General features: G+C 50.0%; 1 protein-coding gene across 4 annotated transcripts in view; it reads right to left on the bottom strand.

Annotated features, from left to right (window-relative positions):
• The window catches only part of LOC136366439 (kelch domain-containing protein 4-like), a 23,393-nt gene extending 1,398 nt beyond the window's left edge, over positions 1-21,995 (bottom strand). The window contains exons 1-12 of one of the 4 annotated variants that reach the window (XM_066327487.1): positions 21,748-21,990; positions 20,666-20,757; positions 19,808-19,886; positions 18,897-18,995; positions 16,531-16,667; positions 11,638-11,730; positions 11,100-11,259; positions 6,540-6,621; positions 5,134-5,342; positions 3,641-4,055; positions 2,991-3,113; positions 2,260-2,787 (exon numbers count right to left, since the gene is read on the bottom strand). In XM_066327487.1, coding sequence (XP_066183584.1) covers positions 2,603-2,787; positions 2,991-3,113; positions 3,641-4,055; positions 5,134-5,342; positions 6,540-6,621; positions 11,100-11,259; positions 11,638-11,730; positions 16,531-16,667; positions 18,897-18,995; positions 19,808-19,886; positions 20,666-20,757; positions 21,748-21,846 — 1,773 coding nt within the window. In that variant the 5' untranslated portion in view covers positions 21,847-21,990 and the 3' untranslated portion in view covers positions 2,260-2,602. Of the gene's footprint in view, positions 1-2,259; positions 2,788-2,990; positions 3,114-3,640; positions 4,056-5,133; positions 5,343-6,539; positions 6,622-11,099; positions 11,260-11,637; positions 11,731-16,530; positions 16,668-18,195; positions 18,319-18,896; positions 18,996-19,807; positions 19,887-20,665; positions 20,758-21,747 lie in introns of those variants that run through there. The other 3 variants (XM_066327488.1, XM_066327489.1, XM_066327490.1) reach the window with 3 other exon arrangements.
• Positions 21,996-23,083: the final 1,088 nt, after the last annotated feature.

Below are 23,083 nucleotides of genomic sequence, written 5' to 3'. Positions count from 1 at the left end.
GACTTTTTGGTTTTGTTTTTGGTTTTTATTTTGGTGCATTCGAGTGCAGGACACACAGGTCCTGTCAGGAGCAGGTTAAACAGAGCCCTGCAGACACAGATATTTAGGTATCTGTAAAACAGCACCAAAATGCCTCTTGTTATCCATCAAATAAAAACACTGGTGGTTTCCTGACTGGATTTTTCCCACTGGTGCCTGCCTAATTATTCCTGCTCTTGCCCCTGGCCCAGCACAAATCCAACTTGGATTTTGCAGCTCTCTGTTCCACTCAGTCAAGCTGAGATTTGCTCAGTAGGAAAGACAGCCACAGACTAATATTAATTGGCTCCCAACCCACACGGTCCAAAATAATGATTCCTTTCTTAATCCCGGGCAGTTGAGCAATTTGTCTCAGTCCTGGGCTTTCCACATTTGGCCAAGGCTGGAAATATTCCTGAGAAGTGGCCCAGAGGGAGAGGGGATTCAGTGTATTTCCCTGTCTTATGAGCCCATCAAGGTGGGCCATAAATCCATGGAAATTCTCCAGCCCTGCTGCTTTGTGTCCAGGCTGGCTGCTGCACTCGGTCAGTTGAAGGTTCGGATCATTTTTTTAGGCTGTATTGGAATTTTGATGTTCTGACAGAACGAGGAGGGGCTGGCCCAGCAGAGCCGTTGGGAAAAGGGAATTTGGGAAGATTTGCATCCCACCTGGTGTGAGAGGGGCTGGCCCAGCATCCTCGGGAAAAGGAGAAGGGAGGAAGACAAAGCCCCTGTGCCACGGCAGCTGCTCCTCAGCCCGTCTGGTGTCTGGGCTCTCGGACCCAAGACCCAGATTCCAGCACTCTCCAGAGCTCCAGCCCGCAGAGATCCCGAGCCGTGGCAGCATCCCTGCCAGGAAAACACATCCCGACCGCATCACAAGGGGAGGAGCCACAGCAGAAACAGGGTGGGATCCGCGGTGAAGGGCTTAATTGAGACCTAAGGACTAATTACACACGGCAGCTTCGGCGAGTGGAGGGAGGATGGCAAGCAGGGATTTTTGGAAGCTGTCACACACGGAGGGTGGCTCCCGAGGGCTGTGCTAAGGCAGGAAGGGATGGGATGGGATCTCCTGAGCTGGAGCTGAGGGGTTTGCCTGGAACAGAATCCTGACACTGGCAGCTTTTCCTGGTTTAGGGAACAGCTCAGCTCCTTGCACAGCTCCTGAATGACTGCAGCAATGGTGGGATCATGGAATCGTGGAATGGCTTGGGTTGGAAGGGATCTTAAAGCTCATCCTATCCCACTCTCACCATGGACACCTTCCACTGTCCCAGGCTGCTCCAAACCCTGTCCAACCCGGCCTTGGACATTCCAGGGATCCAGGGGCAGCCACAGTTTCTCTGGGCACCTGTGCCAGGGCCTCACCACCCTCCCAGGGAGTTGCAAATCCCCTAAAACTTTGCACAGAAAGATGTGAACTTACCCAAGTGAGAGGACAACAGGGTGAGTGACTGAGCAAGCACGAGGGGTTCCTTCCTGGATTACCAAGGAATGCTTTGTTTCCAAGGGATTCCTTCCTGGATTAACATGAAAAGCTTCGTTTTCTCCTCTCCCAGCTCATCAATAAATGGTTTATTTTCACCTCTCACCCATTATTTCCTGGGGAAGGTCCCTCCTTGTCAGACATGTTTTTATCTCACCCATTCAAGCTCCGTGTCAGCTCTATTTAATCTCCCTTCTGTCCTAATTAGCCCAGCAGATCCCAGCCCCGCTCTCTGGAGAGCTGCATCCCCGGGGATGGCCCTGCCACAGCAACATCCAGGGCACCTGGAATTCCCTGCACAAGGACAGCCAGCCCTGCTGGCACCTCCAGGCATCACTTGGTTGCTGCAGCTCACACTTGGATGCCATCTGTTGTCCCCAAGGGCACAGCGCTGCTCTGCTGGGAAGGAAGGGATGCCTTGAGGTGAGGGGCTGGAAACCAAATCCTTGGATCAGCCCACTCCTTCTGGACCTGCAGGTGGACACGGCACTGCTCATGAAGAGGTCACCTGCAGGACAACTGGGCCAACGGGGGGAAACACTGGACTCAGAGATTCCACATGGAACAGGTTTCTGTGAGTGCACCTCACAGGTAAGGCAGGAAAGGATTCCCAGGTTTTTCCAGGCATCTCAGAGCTGCTGGTGCACCTCACACAGCCTGCAGGTCTCACAGCAGGAAACTGCAATCCCTCTTCCACAGCAGGAGGAAAACAAGAACAAAAGCTGGGATGGGATTTACTGAGCAAAACAAGACCATGTAACCAAGTCAGTTTATTGTAGGAACCCCTGGAGACACGTCCTGGAATTCCCAGGCAGGAATTTGGGACCAGTGAACCATTGTCATGTGCACAGTTTGTCTGGACAGACCCCAAACAACTCAGGAACAACAAAGCCAGCGTTGTACAGCCCAGCCTCAGCAGAACAAGAGCTTGGACAGCAATCCTGTCCCTCAGGACCCTCCCACAGCATTCCCAGGAGTAACAGCAGCTCCAGAGCATCCATCCAGGATGGGAAAGGCTGGAGGCCAGGACGGACACTGGGCTGAGCTCAGCAGGGCTGACCACTGCTCCCAGCACGTTCCTTCACTCCTGGAGCAGCCTCAGGACATGCGGATGGCATCTTCATGGAAAGTCTTGGCCATGGCATGAGCCACCTTGAGCACCTTCTTGTCCTTGGCCTCGGGGCCCATGTGGCTGCGGGCCAGCCTGAGCCAGTACTGCTCTGTCCTGGCCACGTAGTGCGCCTGCGCCTCCCCAGGCTGCACTGCTGGGTGCTGCTGCTCCCCTGGGCAGAGACAGGGACACACGGAGGTCACACACAGCTCACCAGGGGGCTGAACAGAACAGCAACCGGGAAAAGTTCTCTTTTATTCCAAGAGCGATGTGTTAGGAAAGCTGGAAAATTCACCTGGACGCCAGGGAGGAAACTAGGCACTGCACTGAGCCCAGCTTTAGATTAGTGTGGAGATAGCATTTATTAAGAGTTACCTTCCTCATCTTCACTCTCCTCTTCAGAGCTCTCCTCTTCTTCCTCCCCTCCCTCTGCACCTTCCACATCATCCTCCTCCTCCTCTTCATCTGACTCTGACTCCTCCAGCCATTCCTGGGTTTCTTGGATGAGGAAGAGGAGAGAGGCACAGAAGAGAATTGAGGTACAAAAAAGAGAATTGAGGTACAAAAAGAAAATGGAGGTACAAAGAGAGAATTAAGGTATAAAGAGATAATCAAGGTATAAAGAGAGAATTAAGGCACAAAGAGATAACCCCAGGTAATGCCCACATTCTCTGCAGGACCCAGGCCCTTCACTGCCCTGGGACAGTGGGGACAGGCAGGAACATCCCTGCTCCTTGGAGAAGGGGACAAGCCTGGCACAGCAGGATTCCCAGCATGGCTCACGCCACCACAACTCTCTTTACAGCTCTCAGATTTCCAAGTCACAGGGCAGAGGTGACTCTACAGTGACCCCCAAGCTCTGGGTAAGACACTGCATTATCACACACCCCCAAGCTTCCTCCTGTCCAGGGAAATCCTCCACTCAAAGGTTTATCACCAGCCCTGGGGAAGGCAGGTTGGCTTTTTTCCCCCCACAGAGTTGCTCCCCTGAAGGCACAAGGAGAGCTCCCAGCAGCAGAACTTACTTGGATCCATCTCCTGCAGCACCTTCCACTGGTCCATCCTGTGCAGGTCGATGCTGTGCAGGTCACTGAGGGTCACCTGGCGGTCACCCACCTCGAACATGCCCCCGTAGACGTAGAGCACCCCGTGCTTCACTGCCACCATGGCACTGGAGCGTGGGCACGGCTCCACAGCCTGCCCCAGGGCTCCACCTTCCTCCTCCTCCTCATCCTCCTCCTCCTCCTCTGAGCCAGACCTGTCCTTGTCTTCTGCAGCTCCAGGGATCACCTGCTTGATGGTCATGACGGTGCCATCCTCTGCCACCACCTCCTTGACCACCTCCAGGGGGCCCTGGGGAGGTGGCAGCTGCTCCTCTCCTGCAGCCTCTGCCTCGGCCTGTCTGCCACGTCTGCGCTTCCTCCTCTCTGATTTTGGGCCCTGAGAACAGCAGTGGAAGGAGGTTTTGTGGGAATTGCCCGTGCTCAACAGTTCACACAAACAGCACGGATGCTGCCGGCTGGGAAGGAACAATTCTCGTTTTTCATCACAATTTAAAGTCTCGAGTGATCAGTGCAATTCCTCCCCCCGGCATTTTTCCCAACCTAAAACAAGGAACAGTGAAGATCCTGCAGGATCCAGGGTGTGGAATTGCTTCCTCTGTTAATGGAGGAGCAGCTCTCCTGCTCCCAGGTGCCACCAACACACAGAGGCCACTGTTCTGTGACAAGGGAAAGTAACCCACCATTTCCTGAAATCACAATTGTTGGGTGCTAAATTACAGCCCATTACCAGGCAGCACTCCAGGTCTTGGAAGAACTCTGTGAAAGGGCTGCAAAACAATCACTTTGGGAAGGCTGAAGCAACCAGCTGAGTGGCTGTTTGCCTGTTATTACAGGATTGACTTCTCCATTTGGAGATCAAAGGCAGGAAGGGGCAGGGGAAGGAGAAGCTGAACCAGGTTTGCACCTGCCTTGGCCTGTGAGAGTGGTTCAAACACAATCAAAGAGCTGAGCTCTGAAGCTCTTGGAGCCAAGGTTAATATTTCATCTCTTCTGGTAGCTCATCAGCACTGGGGAGAAGAGGGAGGGGTTTGACCCCAAAATCTTTTCACAGCAGCTCTGAGTGAACTCCTCTCATGTCAGACTCATCTGGTCTGGAGAGGGCTTTCAGCAAAACACCAGAAATAAGTTTTCAAGCTGCTTTGCTTCATTTTGGATTCCACAGCAATAGGGCAGCCTGATTCCTGGAGGAGGGGGATTGCTCAGATGCACCCTCTGAGCTACCAGAAATTGAAGATTCCTTCAAAAAGAGAGAAAAAAAATCCTTGTTCTATCCCTGGAAGTGTCCAAGGCCAGCTTGGAGCAACCTGGGCCTGTGGAAGGTGTCCTTGCCCATGGCAGGGGTGCAATGAGAGAATCTTTAGGGTCCCTTCCCACCCAAACAATCCGTGAAAACCTCCAAGAGGCCAAATCAAAGGCTGTGCCGGATGATGAAATTACTGTGTTTAACCACAGACCTTGAGCTGCGCAGGGAACCAGCGGTTCTTGCCCACGTCATAGAAATAAATGTCATTGAAGAAGTCCCCTTCAAGGCTCTCCTCCTCCTCCTCATCGTGCACCCCCCCAAACAGGAGGCAGCGGTTGTTGGGAGCAGCGGCCACGGAGAACCCGGACCTGGGAGTGGGTTTCACTCCCGAGGGGCTGAGCCGACTCCAGCTCCACCTGTCTGCAACGGAGAGAACAAACTTCAGCCCGGCACGGGAGAATCCTGCTTGCTTTGTGCTCTCCAAAGCCCCTCCCAGAATGCCAGCAGGGAATTCCAGCCCCGGTTGGGATGTATCTTCAGGGTATTGTCAGAGCTGTCTGGAGTAAGGAGGCTCTTGGAAGTGTTTGCAGCTTTACTGGAGGGTGGGGTTCTCACAGAAGGCATGATCAGATTCGGTCTTCAAGCACCAAAAAAAATGTCCCTCAGTTATCCCAGGGAGCTCTCTCACCTTCCATCAGTTCTCTCCACCTCTCCTGCCACCCTGCACTGCTGCCTTACCCCCAAAATAAACAGAGATCATCCACAAAAGCCCCAAGACGGCTTTAAAAGCAGCAGGAGGAGAAGACTTGTGCTCTATCTCTCTGCTTTTCTCCAATCCCTTCTACTCTGACTTCAGAGCAAATCCCTGAAATGCAGGGTGGGAGAAGCACTCCCAGGCTTCTGAAGGAGCTGCAATTCCACCCAGATAAAACTATAAATAGGAAAAATGCAAACAGGACCTGGAATCCAGACAGTGCTGGTGACCAACCCTCCTCCCCAAATCCCATCCCAGACAGCTTTGGAGAAATCAATCACAGCTTTAACATTTTAGAAATTCACCTCCAAGAAAACTGTCCCTTTGCCTGAGTCAAGGAGAAAATCTCCTCAGGAAAGTGATGGAATTCCTATTCCAATCCAAGCTCATGGATCAATCTGTTCCAGAGGAATTGTACCCCATGGAATGGGCCCAGCCTGGAGCAGGGAGAGAGCTGAGGGATCTCTCCCTGTCCTTATCTCAGTCCATGAGTCTCCCATTGGATTTTCTCTCCCTTCTCCAGCTGGGAAGGGAAGGATGGAGCAGCTTTAGCAGGTACCAGGAATAACCTACTACAGGAGAATTCTGCAGTCTCAAAGATTTTCTGTAGTGGAACATGAAAGCACTGACCAAAATGTCCCAGAAACAGGAATTTGGAAATGTTGTTTTAATTCCCTCCCACACACAAACTGAAAAAAATAATAATAAAAAAAAATCACTAAAATCTTCTTTCCTGGATTTCTTCCTGAGCCAACACTGGGGCACAGAGGTTATCACTGAGAAGGGAATTTGATTCCAGGTTTTTTTGGTGTACTGTTCCAAGGAAGGGAGAGGATTTGCATTCCCAAGCCTGCAGTGCTCACCTTCCTCCTTGCCTGCCCCTTCAGCCTTCAGCAGGAACATATCTGTGTGCAGGGTGCCTTTGTCCACATCTTTCTTGATCCTCTGCAGGGAAAGGAAACACAGGGAAGCTCAGGCAAACAGCCTCAGTGGCCAAATCACAGAGGGGATCCAACTGAAAATGCAAACACTGAGACTGGGCAAGGAGAGGAGCATCAGGCAGCTCCAAACCATGGGATTCAAAACAGGGATAGTCCCTGGGATGTGCCAGAATTCCTGCCTGTGGCAGCAGGAAGGGCTCTCCGGGCTGCAGCACAGATTTCTGGGCATTTGTGGCTGTATGGAGACACGGGGATGCAGGAATTTTGGCACCCAGAGCAAAATAAATTGTCACAGGGGATTAAAACCAACTGGTCTGCAAAGGAAGGATGGGCAGCACTGAGGAAATGAAGAGCCAAGCTCCTGCCTTTGACTCTGCCCCAGACAGAACCAGGGGCTCTCAAGGGGCTGATTTAACTCCTGTAAAAGGAGCAGAGTCCCACTCCCCACAGTGGGACATGACAACTTCCCAGGGCTTGCAATCCTCTGGGATTCTGCTCTGGATGTTGAGCAGAAGCTCTGATGTGCAATGAGCAAAGGCCCACCCCTGTGACCAGCCCAGGCTGTGGGTCCCTGTCACCCACCTGAGGCAGCACAGGACAGGCAGAGGTGACAGCTCTGTCCCCTGCAGCCATTTGGGGTCCCACACAGCCCTGAGGCAAAGTTCCCCCCCTAAACACCAGCAGAAGCCCCACTCCCGTCCCTACAAAAATCAACAGCAAGAGAACAGCAAGGACAAGGTGAGAGCTCAGCAGAAGCAATTCAATGCCTGACTTTCAGTGTGATTTCCCTGCTCCTCTCCCTGGAAGGCCTGGATTCCAGTGCTCATGGCAACAGCAGCATTCCAAGGCAGCTCTGTGCCACACCACTGTAGGAGGTGTGTTAATAATGTCATTATCCACCCAGCCTTCAGGCACAGATTGTAATTCCCTTCCTCCTGGGGCCATGGCACTGCTGGGATGAGGAACTCTGCTCCCAGGATGTCACAGTGGATCCCAGGGTGCAGCCCTCAGGAAGAGGAGCTGTATGGAGACTACAGGATGCAGGAATTTTGGCACCCAGAGGAGAGAAATAAATTGTCAGAGGGGATTAAAACCAAGTGGGTCCAGCCCTCAGGGTGAGAGTCCTGCTGCACACCTGGACCCTGGCAGGTTTTGCTGTTGCTGCAGGACCTGGTATCCAATTCCTGGGAATGGTGTCCAATTCTTAGGGAGGAGAGGTTGAGGTGTGTTCCAGACACTGCATAACTCCACCCAGGTGAAGTGTGAGGAGCTCAGCGCTGTGTGAGAGGCAGGAGAGCAAACACAGGAGAGCAGCTGGCTCCACAACCACCCAAGCTGTGTGCGAAAACATTTCTTTCTCCTGAAAAGCTCCCTGCAGTAAACACACATGGCAAAGCTCCCTGGGCTCAGAAAACCCCGATGAGGTGGAGTGGGAGTCAGTTTTTGTTGTCACAGACACTTCCAGCTGCTGGAGAAATCCATCCCCTCCCAGCCAGGACAAGTCAGCCCTGAGCAAATCATTCCATCACTCACAAGAGGTTCCTGCTGCCTCCCTGTCCTTTGTGCTTTAAAGTTCCAGGTGTTTGTTTTCCAGCACAAAAGTGGCTGGGATATTCCCTGTGGACAGCCTGTGGTTTGCACATGCAGGCACAGTGGGGAGTTCACAAGAGCTTCACAGGTATCAGGTGAAAATTCCAACTCTGCTGACAGACTGCAAAGAAACTGAGGCACGGAGAGCTCGAGAATCAGGATTTTCCATGTGCTAAAACTGTCTGACATGAGATGAACAGCGTTCAAAAACATCCAGACAGCACAAGTGTTCAGCAGGCAGAGCTACAGAGGGAACCATCCCACCAGACCTTACAATTCAGACACTTCCACATCTCTCAGCAGAATCCACTTCAGCTTTGTGACAATTGCCACTAAAAAAAAAAAAAACCCAAAACAACGACAAGATCCCCACATCCCAGCCATCTCTGGCATCCCAAAGCCCTGCCCACGTGTAACCCCAGCCCTCCCCTGGCCTGTAGGCTGCACCTGCAAGGTGGAGCAGCAGCAGCTCCAGCCCCTCTGTTGCCTAGCAATGCTCGGTGCTTCACACAGCCCAAAATGCAGCTCGCTGCAGCAAGCCCCATCCCCAGCACAGCAAAGGGCTGAGGACATCTTTAGGATCAGCAGGAGAGCAGCTCTGAGCTCCTCTGGGCATTCTGAGGGCTGTTCTTGGCAGGGCTGGCAGCACCCACAACATCCCCTTCCATAGGAGATCACAGAAATTGTCTTTATCATCTCCAGGCTGCTGAGGAAACAGGAACAGACACACCACTGTGCTGAAAATCCTGCTTTTTAAAATATCAGGCATCAGCATCTCCAGGCAGTCACACCCAGGGTGGGAAAGCTCCTTTTTCACCATTTACAGCCTGGTTTGTTCAGGAAAATCCAGTGGCTGGCACAGCAAAGCCACATCTGGGGACCAAGGCTCTGCAAGGCAAGTCGTGGAGTGCCTCAGACAAGACACTTCATTTATTCTGCTTTTATTTCCCCAGGCAGGGAAGACTTTTTAATCCAGGCCCCATGAAAGGAATTCAGCCCTGGACTGACATGTCATTGAGAAGAGATTCTCCACATCACTTCTGCAAGTTCAGGAACTCAAAGCAGGCACCAAAACTCTGTTTCTGCCTTCCCAGCTGCCTGCCCATCACAGGACAGCAGCCCTGCCATGCCACCACCCTCCTCCAGCAGTGTGACAGCCAAATTATGTCCCTATTCCAAGAGAAGAGCTATTATGATTTTCCTCCCTTCAAAATTTCCCATCACATGTGTGACTTAGTCCTGCCTCTCCTAAGAATACTCTGCACTTGATGAATGGTGCTTTGCTTGGATATTTGCCTGGTTTCAGATGTAAAAATGTCTTCAGACTCCCCAAAATGCCTTCACAGCACCCCTGACTGGAGTATCTGCCCCTGTAACTGGAGACAAGGAATAAATCCTCTCCTGTAGCTGCCCAACTCCAATTAAGTATTGTTTTCTCCATGTCTACCTCCTCCCAAGAGTATCCCAGACAAACACATTTTCTTCACTTCAAAGCAAACCCAGACACTCAGCTCCACAATCAGCTCTAAGTGAAGACACAATGAGAATTAAATAGCCACACATTAACAGAATTGGGTCTCTCCTAGAGGGGCCATATCCTGCTGAATTTAATTTTCAGGAGCATGCTGAAGGCTGCAGAGAAAATTCTGTCCACAGCTTTGGTCAGTTTTGTGCCACAAAAGCAAAGCCTGGCAGGAATGGCCCATCAGAGAGAAGCACACAGAGCTCTGCCCATGACAAAGGAAGGAGATTTTGAACATCTGTTAAAAAAGTCTTAATGGAATGTCTGTTTTGCTTTAATGGAGTGTCTGTTCTAACGGAAAAGCTGTTTTCCAAGCTGCAGAGAACTTCCCCCAGCTCTCAGCCTTGCTCAGTGCCCTGCCAAAGGCTGAGGGCAGCTTTGCATTCCCCTCATCCTTTCTCCTTCATTTTTATCAGCTCACACCAACCCAGAGCAGCAGTGGAACAGAACCAAGTGCAAACACGTGTGATTTTTCTCTTTCCACGGGGCATTTGGAGCCCGGCTGCTTCCAGAAGAACTCCACACCTAGCAGAGCATGCAGCCTGCTTCCTCCCCACCCTCCGGAGCGAGGACACAGGACAGAGAAGGGAAGAGAACAAAGCCCTTTCAGGGGGAAAAGGCTCTGTGTCATCACTGCCGTTGAATCCAAGGCACATCTGATGAGGCAGAGCCCAAAGCTCGGGCCCTGAGGAGGCACAGATGCTTCTAAATATACAGAGAGAGCAACTCCCTTCTCTCCCTGCTTCCCTCCTTTGTTCATTTATTCCCCTCAAAAGAACAAGGCGTCCTCCTCCCCTGCTGCCTTTCCACGGGAGCAGCAGGAGCTGGGGCCTCTGCCTGCATTCCCAACATGAAAAGCTTTTGCAGGAGCCTTCTGCTCAATGAAACATTTCCTTCCTGCTGCCCAGCATGGACACAGGGATACCTGCTCCATGAGGAATTTGTGCTCTCTGGTACAAATTCCCAGGATTAACAGAGCAAGGAGCAGAGCTGGAGGAGCCTGGTTCTTCTTGTCAAAAAGTCTTTTTTGGCTTATTTGAGTTTGCTCCCTCACCTCTGCCAGGGATGGCACAAAACAAAAGTCTCCTGGCAACTGCTGCTTTTAACCTGCAAGTGCTGGAGCACAAAGGAATACCTGAGGATGCTTTAAGTTGCCAAAAAAATGTCATTTCTCCCAGCTGCTTATTCCTCCCTCAGTGATATCAATTCCTTCTGTTGGATTAGAATAGCAGAGAGAACAGAGAAATCGTATGAACCAAGATTAGCCCCTCAATCAGCAGAAGTGCATGAAAAAAAGGCAGAATTAGAAGATGCCTGTTTTGGTTCCCAGCCTGGGGACAACACCTGACTTAGCACAAAGTGTCCCTTACCTGTTTGGAGTAGCCTCCATAGATGATGATGCTGCCCTCAGGGGTGGGAGTCATTAGACAGCCAGATCTTGGAGCAGGCCCCATCCCTGCAGGAGCCAGCTTGCTCCAGGTGAAGGAGTCCAGGTTGAAGGCATAGACATCGTTGTAGTAGATGAAATCTCTGCAGAGAGCACGTGGGCACAGCACATTTTGTGATGGGGACACTCAGGACAGGAAAGAGCAGCACTTCAGAGCTCTACTCACAGCCCCCAGTGGAAAAGGTGCTTCTACAAGACAAGGATCTGACAAAATTCAGAGGCCAAAAGTGCTGGACTGAGCTCTGGCTACAAGGATGGGCAGCTGCTTCAGTGCTACAACAATTGCTCCCACACCTGAGGACTTGAAATCAAGATCCCTTGTCTTTCTAACACAAAAATCCAGTTCAGTTCCAGCCCTGCTGAGGACAACCCTCCCATTAACACCCAGATTTCTGTTACTGGTGAAATTTTGTTGCTTTTCTTAAGGAGGACTCAAACTCCCAGCCACCCCAGCAACCCACCTGGCACTCTCGTGGAAACCTCCAAAGATGATCAGCTGCCTTTTGCACACAACCATCCGATGTCCACTTCGTCCTGAGGGCCCTCCTGGTGCCCTGAAACACCAAAAAATTCCATTTCTCAGCAAAATCCCCCCTCCTGGCAGTGCATCAGGCCATTTTTATCGAAGCCATTGGCAGCTGAGCTGGCTGAGCTCAGCCTCTCCTGGAAATGGGAACCATTTGGAACGTGGTTGCCTCAAACCCTGTTTGCTTTTCTCCAGAGCAGGCTCTTCCTGGAACTCTTGGGCAGCTTTATTCCTAGAGATAAACCACCCTAAGAGCACCCAAAGTCTTCTCAGTGATGACTCAGGAGCTGATTTTCAGGAGAGTTTAATGAACAGCACTTCAGAGTTGCAGGGAAGTCACTCCAAACAGAGATGTTTTCTCCAAGCACCGAGAGACAAAGCCTGGCTCTGCCATCCCTCCTCCCTCAGCGTCTCAGGAAATCACATACCCACAACACCTTCCCTCATCCACCTGCAGCTGGGCTGTGACACCAAACCAGTGAAAACACTTCAGGAAACACCCAGATTTCCTCAAGAACAAAGGCACTGCATGCAGCAAAACAAGTCATTGTTATCATCATTATCCTAGTGAAGGAGGGCAGGGAGAGATGGGGTGTTGGGAAGGAATTTTTCTTGCCACAGGGTGCCCACAGAAGCTGTGACTGCCCCTGGATCCCTGGAAGTGTCCAAAGCCAGGCTGGATGGGGCTTGGAACAACCTGGGATGGTGGAAGGTGTCCCTGTCCATGGAGGGAGAGGAATGGGATGGCATTTAGCATCCCTTCCAACCCAAACCATTCCATGACTCTGTGACTCACTCCATGATCCTACACACTCAAAAGCAGCCACACATTCCTGTTCTGCTCTTTCAAGCTTTCCTGACCTTTCAGTTAAATGTGCTGCTTCCATTTCTAGGAACAAGCAACACCCACTCCATCTGTCCCATCCAAAAGGCTCCTGAGGAGCTGGACACCATTCCACCATGGATTCACCTTCCTTCTTCATGTTCATCAACAGCACCTCACGAGAGACAACAAAAACAACTCCAACAACTTCCAACAAAGACAACTCTAGGCCAAAGAGGGTTTGCTGTGTGTGTTCTGTGCCCCCATGGATGAATCCATCCCATTTTCCCCCACTGAGGAGTCTCCCAAAGTTCCCAGCTGGCATCACAGAGCCCAGCAGGACTCCTCCAACACGCAGCCCTGAGGTGTGGAAGTGATTGCACAATCAGGGCCTAAATAAATGAAGCTGAAACCAGCAGCAAAACCTAAAGCCACACTTCAGAGTGGCAGCAGGGAGCTGGGAACGTGGTGATGGATTTCTGTGGAGAGAGAAAACGAGGGCCCTTATTCACCACGGAAAATGACAACCTCACCCCGGTGATAATGAGAAACTCCACCAGAACAGCAGCGTTTAGGGAAGACTGAATTAATATTGATTGCTTGGACTCTTTATTCTAAGAGAGAGGAGGTTTTTCCAAGCATTTACTGGATCTTTAAGTATCACCCTGCAGAACAGCACCTCTGGTATTAATTTCATCAAGACCTGAAATCAGTATTTTCTCTCGCTGTAATAAAGCTCTTGTGTCATTACTCCCAAAGATGGCACTTTTTAAATCATCTTTTTATTTTTTTTGAGGAGAGGATGAATGAATTAAAACCCAACATGAGCACTAAAACCCTGTTCTCAGAGAGTATCTCGTGCCTTGTTTGTCAAACAGGTTTCCTCTGAGCTCAAAATCAATAGAAGTTTATGCACTGATGTGTTTTAATCAAGCTCCCACCAATGGAGATTTAACTCCGAGGCACAAATGGCACAGTCAGTGATGCAGAACCTGATTCCCACTCCAGGAGAATCTTCCTGCCACTTGTTTCCCAAATGCAAACTCTTCCCTTTCACCTGTTTCACTGCTCTTGGTCCCAGAGAAACATTTTGGAAATGGTTCCCCAGACTTTGTGATTAATGCTCTATTTCATGGGGTTGACACCAGAAAGCAGACACGTGGGAGGGAGCTGTAAATTCTCCAGACTTTTTTTTTTTAAAAATAGATGAAAAAGTCTGGCTAAGGACTGGCTCTACACATGTACAGCATGAGGCTGATCTGAGCTGCTCCATGAAGAATTTTCTTTTTCCTGTGGAGTTACTTTGGGACTTGTAGTAACAAACCAGAGCTGAATTCAGCCCCCAGATTCATTAATTACTTGTCCCAGTGGCTGCAGGAATTGCCTCTTCATCCAGAGGATGCTCAGGTGAAGCTTGGGAATGTTCAGTAATAACAAAAGTGGGGATATGAAGAGAACATGTCATCACAGGGGCACTCGAGGACAGAGCACTTTTATGCTGCAGAGGAAGCTGAACTCAGATTTGTGTTGTTTTTTCATTCCCTTTCCCTGGGAATGTCCCAGTGTTGGGGTCAGTGGCACACACAGATCCTGTCCCCTTGTGTCTCAGGTGGGAGTAGAGAAGAGAAAATACAATGAGCACAGGGCCCCAAAATCCTCAGTTTCAGCCCTTTGCAAAGTCAGTCCACAGCTGTACACCTGGATCCTGATCTACCAAAGAACAAACTCATTTCTGGGCTGACAATCCACTTGATCTACACCAAAACACCCTTTTCTTTAAACACCTTCTACCTGGTGTGGCAGGACACGATTTTTGTGGTGAGCAAGGAGAGGCATCCATCAGACCCAACCCTGTGCTGGGCCATCCTCCACTGCAGGGACTGCTCCAGTTAAACAGACACTGGTGCAACTGGGGAATTTATAGCACCAGGGAGATACAGGGAGTCACCAGAATTTCAGTGAAGGAAGTTCCAAAAAAGGGATGTGGCAATTCCCAAGCCCCAAGGATGCTCCCTGTCTTTCCCTGAGGGAGAGCATTGGGCCACAGAGAGCTGAGTGGGAATGTTCTCTCTAGGAAGGAATGAGGCAATGAGGTTAAAATATTGCTGCTCCAAGGCAGGGTAACAAACAGTTCATGGACTGAGGAAACCTCGTGCATCACACACGAGATAAGGTGGCTGCACTAAGTCAAAGTCAGCTGCTGGCACGGCTTCTAAAGGGCTGGGATTTGCTGTGTTTGGATCATCTTTGTGCATGCAAAATGCAAGGAAACACAGCTAAATCTTGCTAAATTTAGCAACTTTTAACTTTGTCAGGCAGCCTGGCACTACTGTGCTCTGTGCTAGGAGAAAATGGAGCTGCACTACCCCAGCACAAGGAAGTTTTCAGAGTTAGTCAAGGTTTCCTCTTCCCAAGTGTTTCAGAATCAAACCCTCTCCTCTCATGGCACCAGGATGGTTTGTAGGGCAGGAAGGACACCACTGTCTGGAATCAGAACTGTGGGGCTGCAATAACCAGACCTCCTAGAAAGTCATGTTTAGATCCCAGCATCAAACCCTCCTGGAATGGGGCACTCGTGTTCCTTCCCATGGGAACAGAAACAGAAACTCGGCCTCTCTTGCCCAGACATTGCTCCATGAATAATTAATTTTATTACTTTATTACTTGCACTAAAATGATGTTTTCTAAACCCCGCACTAGTCTGTACCCCCTGTGTGTCACCTGGCATTTATTCAGGTAACACTGGCAGCACACTGGATACATGGAATGATTCCTTGGTCTGTGTGAAGGCTCTTGGTACCAGGGATGGTTCCCCACCACGATCCCAACAAATGGGAAATGCTGAAGGAAGTGAAGTGCAGCAGGTGTCATGATCAGAGTTTTAAAGGAAGCAGGAAAAAAAATCCCTTGTAGAACACAACAATCACCTCAGCCCTCTCCTCTCTCCCTTTCCAAGCAGCCTCCTGATCAAGATGCCCTATGGAAAAGCAAAGAGGCAGCAGAACCAGGAGTTTTGTGCTCAGCCAAGTCAACGTTAGAACAAAGCCATTCCCTCCCTTTGCCTCATTAATGCAGCTCCAGGAGCAGCCCAAGGATGGGGAGGGGATGGGCTCTGTCTGACTGCAACACTGAGACCAGGGCACGGATGTCCCCAAAATTCCAGCAAGGCTGAAGGACACAGGGCCACCCAAACACGGCAGGAAGCTCAAATGGAGCAGACTCCAAATTCCCACCTGTCCCCACCCAAAGCTGTGTTCTGAGTACAAGACAATCCCAAAGTCCAAGAGGAAGCCAATCCCAAACTCAAAGCCAATCTCCTGCCTCTCAGCCCACTGGATGTCATCAGAACTCTCCTGTCATGAAAATACAAACCATGAGCAGCCAAAGCAAGGAGCCAAAGGTTAAAGAAACATCAACAGAGGACTTTGGGCCAGATCCAGTGAAAATATTTACACCTTCACTCCTGTCAAAAAACTTTTGGCACCTGTTTCCTTTGACAGGCCTGAATTATTGGCTTGTTTATCCCAAGGAATCTGGGGGCAGCAAATGTCAGTTAGCAGGAGTGAAGCTGGGTAGATACAAAGTGGTGCTAAAACTGGGAGAGCCTCGCACTGGTCTTGTACAGCCCCCACTGGAGGAGCCCAGGAAAACAGCACCAGTTTTGGACATCTGGAAACAGAGAGCTGCTCATGATACTCTTCCCTTCAGTTAACCCCAAGACAGACCCACACCCCAAAAACCAGCTCTGAATTAAACAGGCTTTGGTCTCAACAGACTTGGAACACACCTCTCATTCCCACTTCTTTCTGCAGGTGTCTTCCCCACCCCTTTGAGCATGGGCACCTCTGTATTTAAGGCAGAGCTGGGAAATCACAGCACAGGACCAGGAATCAAACTTGGATCACGCTGGCCATGAGGCCAACACCAAACTGAACACCAGGATCCCAAGGATCACTGAGATCCAAATTTCCTGGCAAAAGTGTGACACGAGGGCTCAGCACTTACTTGATCTGCTCCCAGGTCTTGGTGGCCAAATGCAGGACCCAGAGATCTTTGTAGTGGTAGAACTGCTCCCCGTTGGGAGAGGCAAACTCCCCTCCAAAGATCCAGAGCTGCCCCCCAGCCGTGGGCACCACAGCAGCCTGCAGGACAAGGAAGAGCTGGATCAGAGCAGGATTCCAAACCAGGCACACAACTCCCCTGCTCAAGCACAAGGCTCCAAATCCCAGGGAACAGCAGCAGCTCCCTGGGGCTGATGGAAGGAGAATTTGGATTAAAAGGTGCTCATGGTTTTTAGCACACCTTCCCCAGAGTAAGGGAAAAGCTGGCCAAGGAGCTGGGCTCTTCCCACCTCCTGGGGGAACTTCCAAGTGTCCTAGGAAACATCTTGGGATTAATGGAACAAAAACTGTTCCACTATCTCTGTTCAAAACCAAACAAATGAAAGAAACAAAACAAAACACCACAAAAAAAACCCAAAAAACCAAACCAAAAACCAAATCAAAAACAAAAACAAAAAAACCCCAACCTCAAAAAACCAAACAAACAACAAAAAAAAAACCTCAAATAGAGAAGGAAATGTGCAACATTTGAACAAGAGGAGAGGCTGTTACTGCTTTGATTTTGTCATAGCAGAGAGGGTGTTTTTTTATTTTGTTTCACACACAGCAGCACCAAAACACCTCTGGGATGCAAGATGCCAGTTAAAAGCAGAGAGAAGAGCAAGACTCCACCTCAGTAAAATTATCTGTGTTAGGACCAAGGAAGAAGGAAGGAACCCCAAGAATCCCAAGAAATGCTGTGCAAATTCCAATTTGTGTTTTCTCCAGGGTACCCATCCCAGCTCAACACTGGGATAATGATCTCTTTCCTCACAAGGTTCATTCCCTGCCTGTCTCCCCCAGCAAAAAACAATTTTCAGCCCCACACGGGACCAGGCCCTGCCACAAACCAGCCCAAACATGAAATGATTAAATAAGAAAACCCAGGATGTGCTTTCAGGCAGGATTTGTGGGAACATGAAGTTACCTGAACAAAGGGGATGTGTGACTGAATTCCATGGGCATCCAGTGCTTAAAAGCTTAAAGGGAAGGTTTATGCAACAGCCTGCTCATACTTGTGGGTGACCTTTCCAAAAGCTGGCTTGAAATTCATGACAAAACCAAACCTTTTCCTTGAAAAACTGCCAACACCTGCCCATAGCTCTTCTCACCTCAATTCCAGCAGTGGGTTGTGTGCCAGAGACCAGAGATGACAAATAAAACTGAAAACATGCAGCTGGCACCCACAGACACACTTCTGTTTAACTCTGAGCTATGCATTAAATATAAAGCCACAAGATAAGACAAACCAGTAAACTCATGGGGCTGAACTGTCTCCTGTGAAACCACGATGAATTGTCAGACAGAAATCACTGCTGAAGCAGGGCTGCTCAGTTTATTGTTGTTGTAATCCAGCTGCAGCTCCTGAGCTGCTCCCTTTGGACTGAGCTGCTCGACAGCCACCTGCTGGCTACTGGAATGTGGCCTCTGAAACCAAGTTCTATTTTAAACGACACAAAGTAGCCTAAAAATCAAGTCAGGATCTTTGAAATCAAGGATTCACAGCTCGGAGCAAGACTGGCACTTAGTAACAAAGGGATATGAACCTAACTGGGATGTTGGATCTTACCAGGGAGCTTTGGGATGGGTAGGAAAAGGACATTCACATCCTGTATGGCAGCTTTGGGAAGGCACCAGTCACCCACTGGCTGCAGCAGGTAAGAAAATCTATCAGCTGGTGAGGGCCAAAGACCTGCAAAAAACACAAGTCTTTGGTCCAGGTTCTGCTGTGCAGGTGTTCACATGAAGTAAACCAACCCACAGGCTTCACCCTCACGAGCAGGCAGTGAGCTGGATTTGCAGAGGGGTGGAGGAGAGCCCAAGTGCTCCCTGCTGGCAGCAGTGGCAGTGTCTGGGATGTTCACAGGTGTAGGGCTGTGGCCATGAAGGGAACGATGGACTTTGGTCAAATTCCAGTCTGAAAATTCCAGGGCCCCCCCTGGGATTATGGATTTCAGCTGGTCCTTGTACGATGCAGCAAAGAGAATTCATTTCTGAAGAAGAAATCTCCCCTCCCTGGCTCTGCTTGAGTTGTGCCAAACCAAAAGACACAGCCCCAAATCTCCACTCCACACTGAGCAGAGGACACCAAGGACCAGAGCACCTTGGACAGGCCCAAGCAGAAAAGCTGAAGTGAAACCCACTGACAGCCAGTTATGAGCAGAACAAAGACAAGCAAGAAACTCTCAGGAGGTGACCAAAACTCAAACCCACCTCCCAAATGATCTTTTAGAACACTCCCAGCTGCTGCTGCGGCAGCCAGAGCTTTACCTGGTGAGCACAACGCCTCGGGGGTGGGTTGGGGATGTCCAGTTTGGCCCAGCTGTTCTTCCTGATGTGGTAAATGTACAGGTCATTGTACAGGTAGGTCTGTGAGAGGAAACAGCTCAGCTCAGCTCTGCATTTGGGGTGAAGATTGCAAAGCACAACCTCCTCAGCAGGCAGGGAAGGAGGACAACGAGCTGCTGCACTGCACTGGGAAGGCAGCAACTCCTCCATTGGGCTGGAATATTCCTTCCCAAACCCCTTGGTGACAGCTTGAGATATGAGGATTTCAAAAGCTGGAGGTTCAGGTTAAAGCTGCTCAACTCCAGAGCAAAGAACAGCTCCAGGTGGTAAAAAAAACACAAAAAAAAGCAGAATTAGTTCAGCTCATCTCAGTGGGTAACTCTAAGGTGGCCAAACATCACTGCCAGGCTGGAGTTCTCCAGAGCACTTTGTCTCCAGGAGCACAACAACCACTTGCAACCTACAGAAATTCAGGGGAAAAGAGTATTCCTGAGTGCAGTTAATTTGCTGCTGCTCCCATCTCCAAGGCAGCCAGCAGCAAAGGTGCAGAAATATCTTGTTTTGAGAAGTGGAAGAGATTCTTCACTAGTTATCCCAAACGAGGGGCAGATATGGCTACAATTAAGTCTGGAGAAATTATGAAGCCCTGAAATATTGATGCTGAGACAATCACTCTGACTCCTTAATGGGTTCCAGCGTGTCTCCTTCCTGCCAACTGCTCAGCCATGAGACAGAGCCATGGCAGAATTAAAAGGCTATTTTGCTCTCATTCAGGGACAAATACATATTTTATGACTCTGCCTTGAATTTCCCTTCAAATGAGACCCGTGCAAATTACAGGAAAAGGAGGGAGGGGGGGGAGATAAAGAAGAAGAAAATGAAGTATACATTACTTTTTGGCCATTGAAATATTCACCTCCAAAAAGGATCAGCTCGTCTCTCTCGGGGTGAGCACAGAGGGAGCAGTTCAGCCTGCAAGAAAAAAAGAGGATGGGGGGAAAAAAAAAAAAGATGTGAGAGCCCTGTAAAACCCTGAACCTTGGAGCCTTTAACTCAGGGACCAGCACCTCTGCCCTAAAGCCACAAAGGTCTCTCCATCATCTGCCAAATTACCCTGCTGTGATGTTCACCCCAGGGCTAAAAACTTCTCCAAAGAAATTAATTTCTTCCAAAACTTCCAGCAAGATGAATTGGGCACTGTCTGAGAGGCTCTCCTATTTCAGGAGCACACGTTACTCTGTGATTTAACTCCCCCTTTGACGTGAGCTCCTGAATTTTAATGCCGGGGTGGCAGGAACAAAGATGACTTTTATGAGGGCACAGAACTCTGGGCTGTCTCCTCTCCATTTATCTGTGTCATTATTCTGCACTTGCTGCTGGTCACTGCTCTCCTGAATACCCCAAGTTTGTGAAGCCCACTTCAAAAAGTGGGTTTTACCTCATGACACATCTTTTTCCCTCTGAATTCCCTTCATCCCTCTAGTCCAAATCCAAAACTTCCTTTCATTTTCCCTCAAAGCCCTGAAATCTAACCCTGCTTTGCCTCCCTTGTGCTGATGGGGTGGTTAAAAAGTGGATTTTGATGCCCAAAAAAAGGCTTTTGGTCTCTTTTAAACCGTGAATTCAGTATTCCAGGTGTTCCATAACTCCAGATATCAGCTATACCTTTCACTCTTGGGAAATACCTTTACATAAATAAATGCCATTAAAAGCACCCCAACTGCTCTACAAAGCCTCACACAAGCTCTCACCTGGGTGAGGGGGGTGGACAGGATGACTCAATTACTTGGGTCTTTTTAGCATCCAAACTTTGGAATTCTGCTATCAGGGCTTCGAGATCCTCCTGCAACAAAAAGAAAATAATAATAAAAAAAAAAGCCAGACATGAGCAGCTTGACATGCACAGGAGCACACATGAAACCTGCACTCACTCCCACAATTTCCCTTTTTTATTTTTAAAGAAAGAAAAATAACTGCTCAGATAGAACTGGAAGCTCTTTTACATCCAGAGAAACCTCGTGCATCTTTATTCCCTTCCAACTTCACTGAGTTAAACCCAAAATGTGCCACCCCCCAAAACTGCTGACAGACCAAGGATGCTGCGGGATTGCAGCAAGAGGGAGGTTCTGGGTCTCTCCTACAACCCCACTGCTCATCTCCTAACTCCAGGTCACTTTTCTGAAGGTGTGGTCCAAGCAGAACATTCCAAACGCTGGGAATTTTCCCTCTGCAGCATGGAATCAGCTCTCCCTGCAGCCAGGAGAGATCTACTGGGGCACCTTCCATGCCTTTAAGCTTTAATTAGGCCATGAACATCACGTTTTAATCATGGAAAAGTCACTGTTTTGAGGCTTCAACACGAGCAGCCCCTTTAGGAGTGCAAGAAACAAAGATTCTCATTTGCTTTTCAGACATGAAGTAAAGGATGAAGGGGATGGAAAGCAAGAAGGAGCCTCAAACTGTGTTCTCCTGTCCTTCTTTTACACCTGTTGTCACACACAAGGGATGGGAAGGGATTTAAGCAAGATTCTGATTAGAATCAGAGAATGAGAGACTTTAAATCTCACGCAGTCCCATCTCTGCCATGGCAGGGACACCTTCCACTATCCCAAAGCCCCAGACCCTGGATCCCTGGGCATCCCTGGGATCCAAGGAGGTTTGGACTCCCAGGCACACGGTGGGATTGTTGTATCCTCGCAGGGCCGGGAGCTGGATGGGATGATCCATGTGGGTCCCTTCCAACCCATTATCTCCGGCTGTTCCCTGATCCACACTGCTCCCAGCCCCGTCCTCAGCCTTCCCCCTGCCCCCGGGGCTCCCTCACGGCCGTCACCTCCTCCTTCTTGGCTCTGCGGGACACCTTCTTCTCCATCTTCGCCAAGGTCTTCTCGGCGCCTTTCCCCTTCTTGTCGCGCTTCCCCTTCTTCCCCATGGCGGCGGGGCCGGGATCCGCCGGGATCACAGCGGGACGGGGCCGGGATCCGCCGGGATCACAGCGGGATCACAGCGGGATCACAGCGGGACGGGGCCGGGAGACGCCGGGATCACCCTGGGCCGGGATATCCCGGGATCACCCCGGGATCACACCGGGATCACCCTGGGCCGGGATACCCCGAGATGAGAGCGGGATCCCCCGGGATCACACCGGGATCACACCGGGATACCCCGGAAGGCCCCGGGACGGAGCCGCTCCTTGTGCCGGGCGGCAGCGCCCCCTGCCGGCGCGGAGGACTGAGCGCGGCCTCCGCCGCTGAGGGAGCGCTGAGGGAGCTCCGGGAGCCGCGGCCGCTCCGAGGCGGCATCAGCAGCTCCTCAGGGCCGGGAGAGGAGTCACTGCAGCCCCGCAGAGCGGCCGGGCACGGCTCGGAGCCGCTGGGGTGGGTGCTCGCCCCGAGGAGAAGGAGGAGGCCACAAAATGGCCCCTTCCCCTGACACAAAATGGCCCCGCCTCAGGGGAGGCTCCGGCCCTGCTCAGGGCGGCCGCGGGCAGCACACGCGGCAACGGCCGTGGAATAACGAGTTCTACTCTTTTTTTAAAATAATTATAAGTTTAATTAAAAAAATTAAGAAGATAGACTAATTAGGAGACAGAATAAGCGAAGCCTCTAGGCCGAGGGGCCTTGGCACAAGGTCTGCCCATAGCCCACCTCACCCTTTTAGGATTTCTGTCTTGAAGGAGCGGTTAAAGTGTTGAATGTTCAATATATGTTAATCAAACATTCTTCTTTGGATCAGTTTTAAGTATTCCAGATCATCTTGTCTGATAGATTTATTTTGTGGGTGGCTCCGCTCCCTCTGGTGACACGGGTGTAAATTTTCTTCTCAGGTTTTTTTGCTTCTTTTCATTTGGATAAGAAAACGGAAAGTTAACAGGTTTTTTTATGAAGGGTGACAAGTTTACCCCCTCTCCCATAACTTCTGGCTTGGTGGTTTAGATGGTACAAAGAAGAGATAAAAAAAAAAAAAAAAAAAAAAAAAAAAAAAAAAAAAAAAAAAAAAAAAAACACAAAAACCAACAAAAACACCCAGTCTTAACTGTCTGGTATAATCAGAAAATACACATTCATTACCCTTCTAAACTCTTATTAATAAAATATAATACAGTGTAATTATACATACAGTAGTCCTGTTAATATTTGTGAAAAGCCAACAGTCCCTTCCAACCCTAA

This window comes from Sylvia atricapilla, chromosome 12 (genome assembly GCF_009819655.1).
Source record: "Sylvia atricapilla isolate bSylAtr1 chromosome 12, bSylAtr1.pri, whole genome shotgun sequence".
In the NCBI taxonomy this organism is placed as follows: Eukaryota; Metazoa; Chordata; class Aves; order Passeriformes; family Sylviidae; genus Sylvia; species Sylvia atricapilla.
The sequence above is the reverse complement of the archived record's forward strand: the minus strand, read 5'-3'. Positions and strand labels throughout refer to the sequence as shown.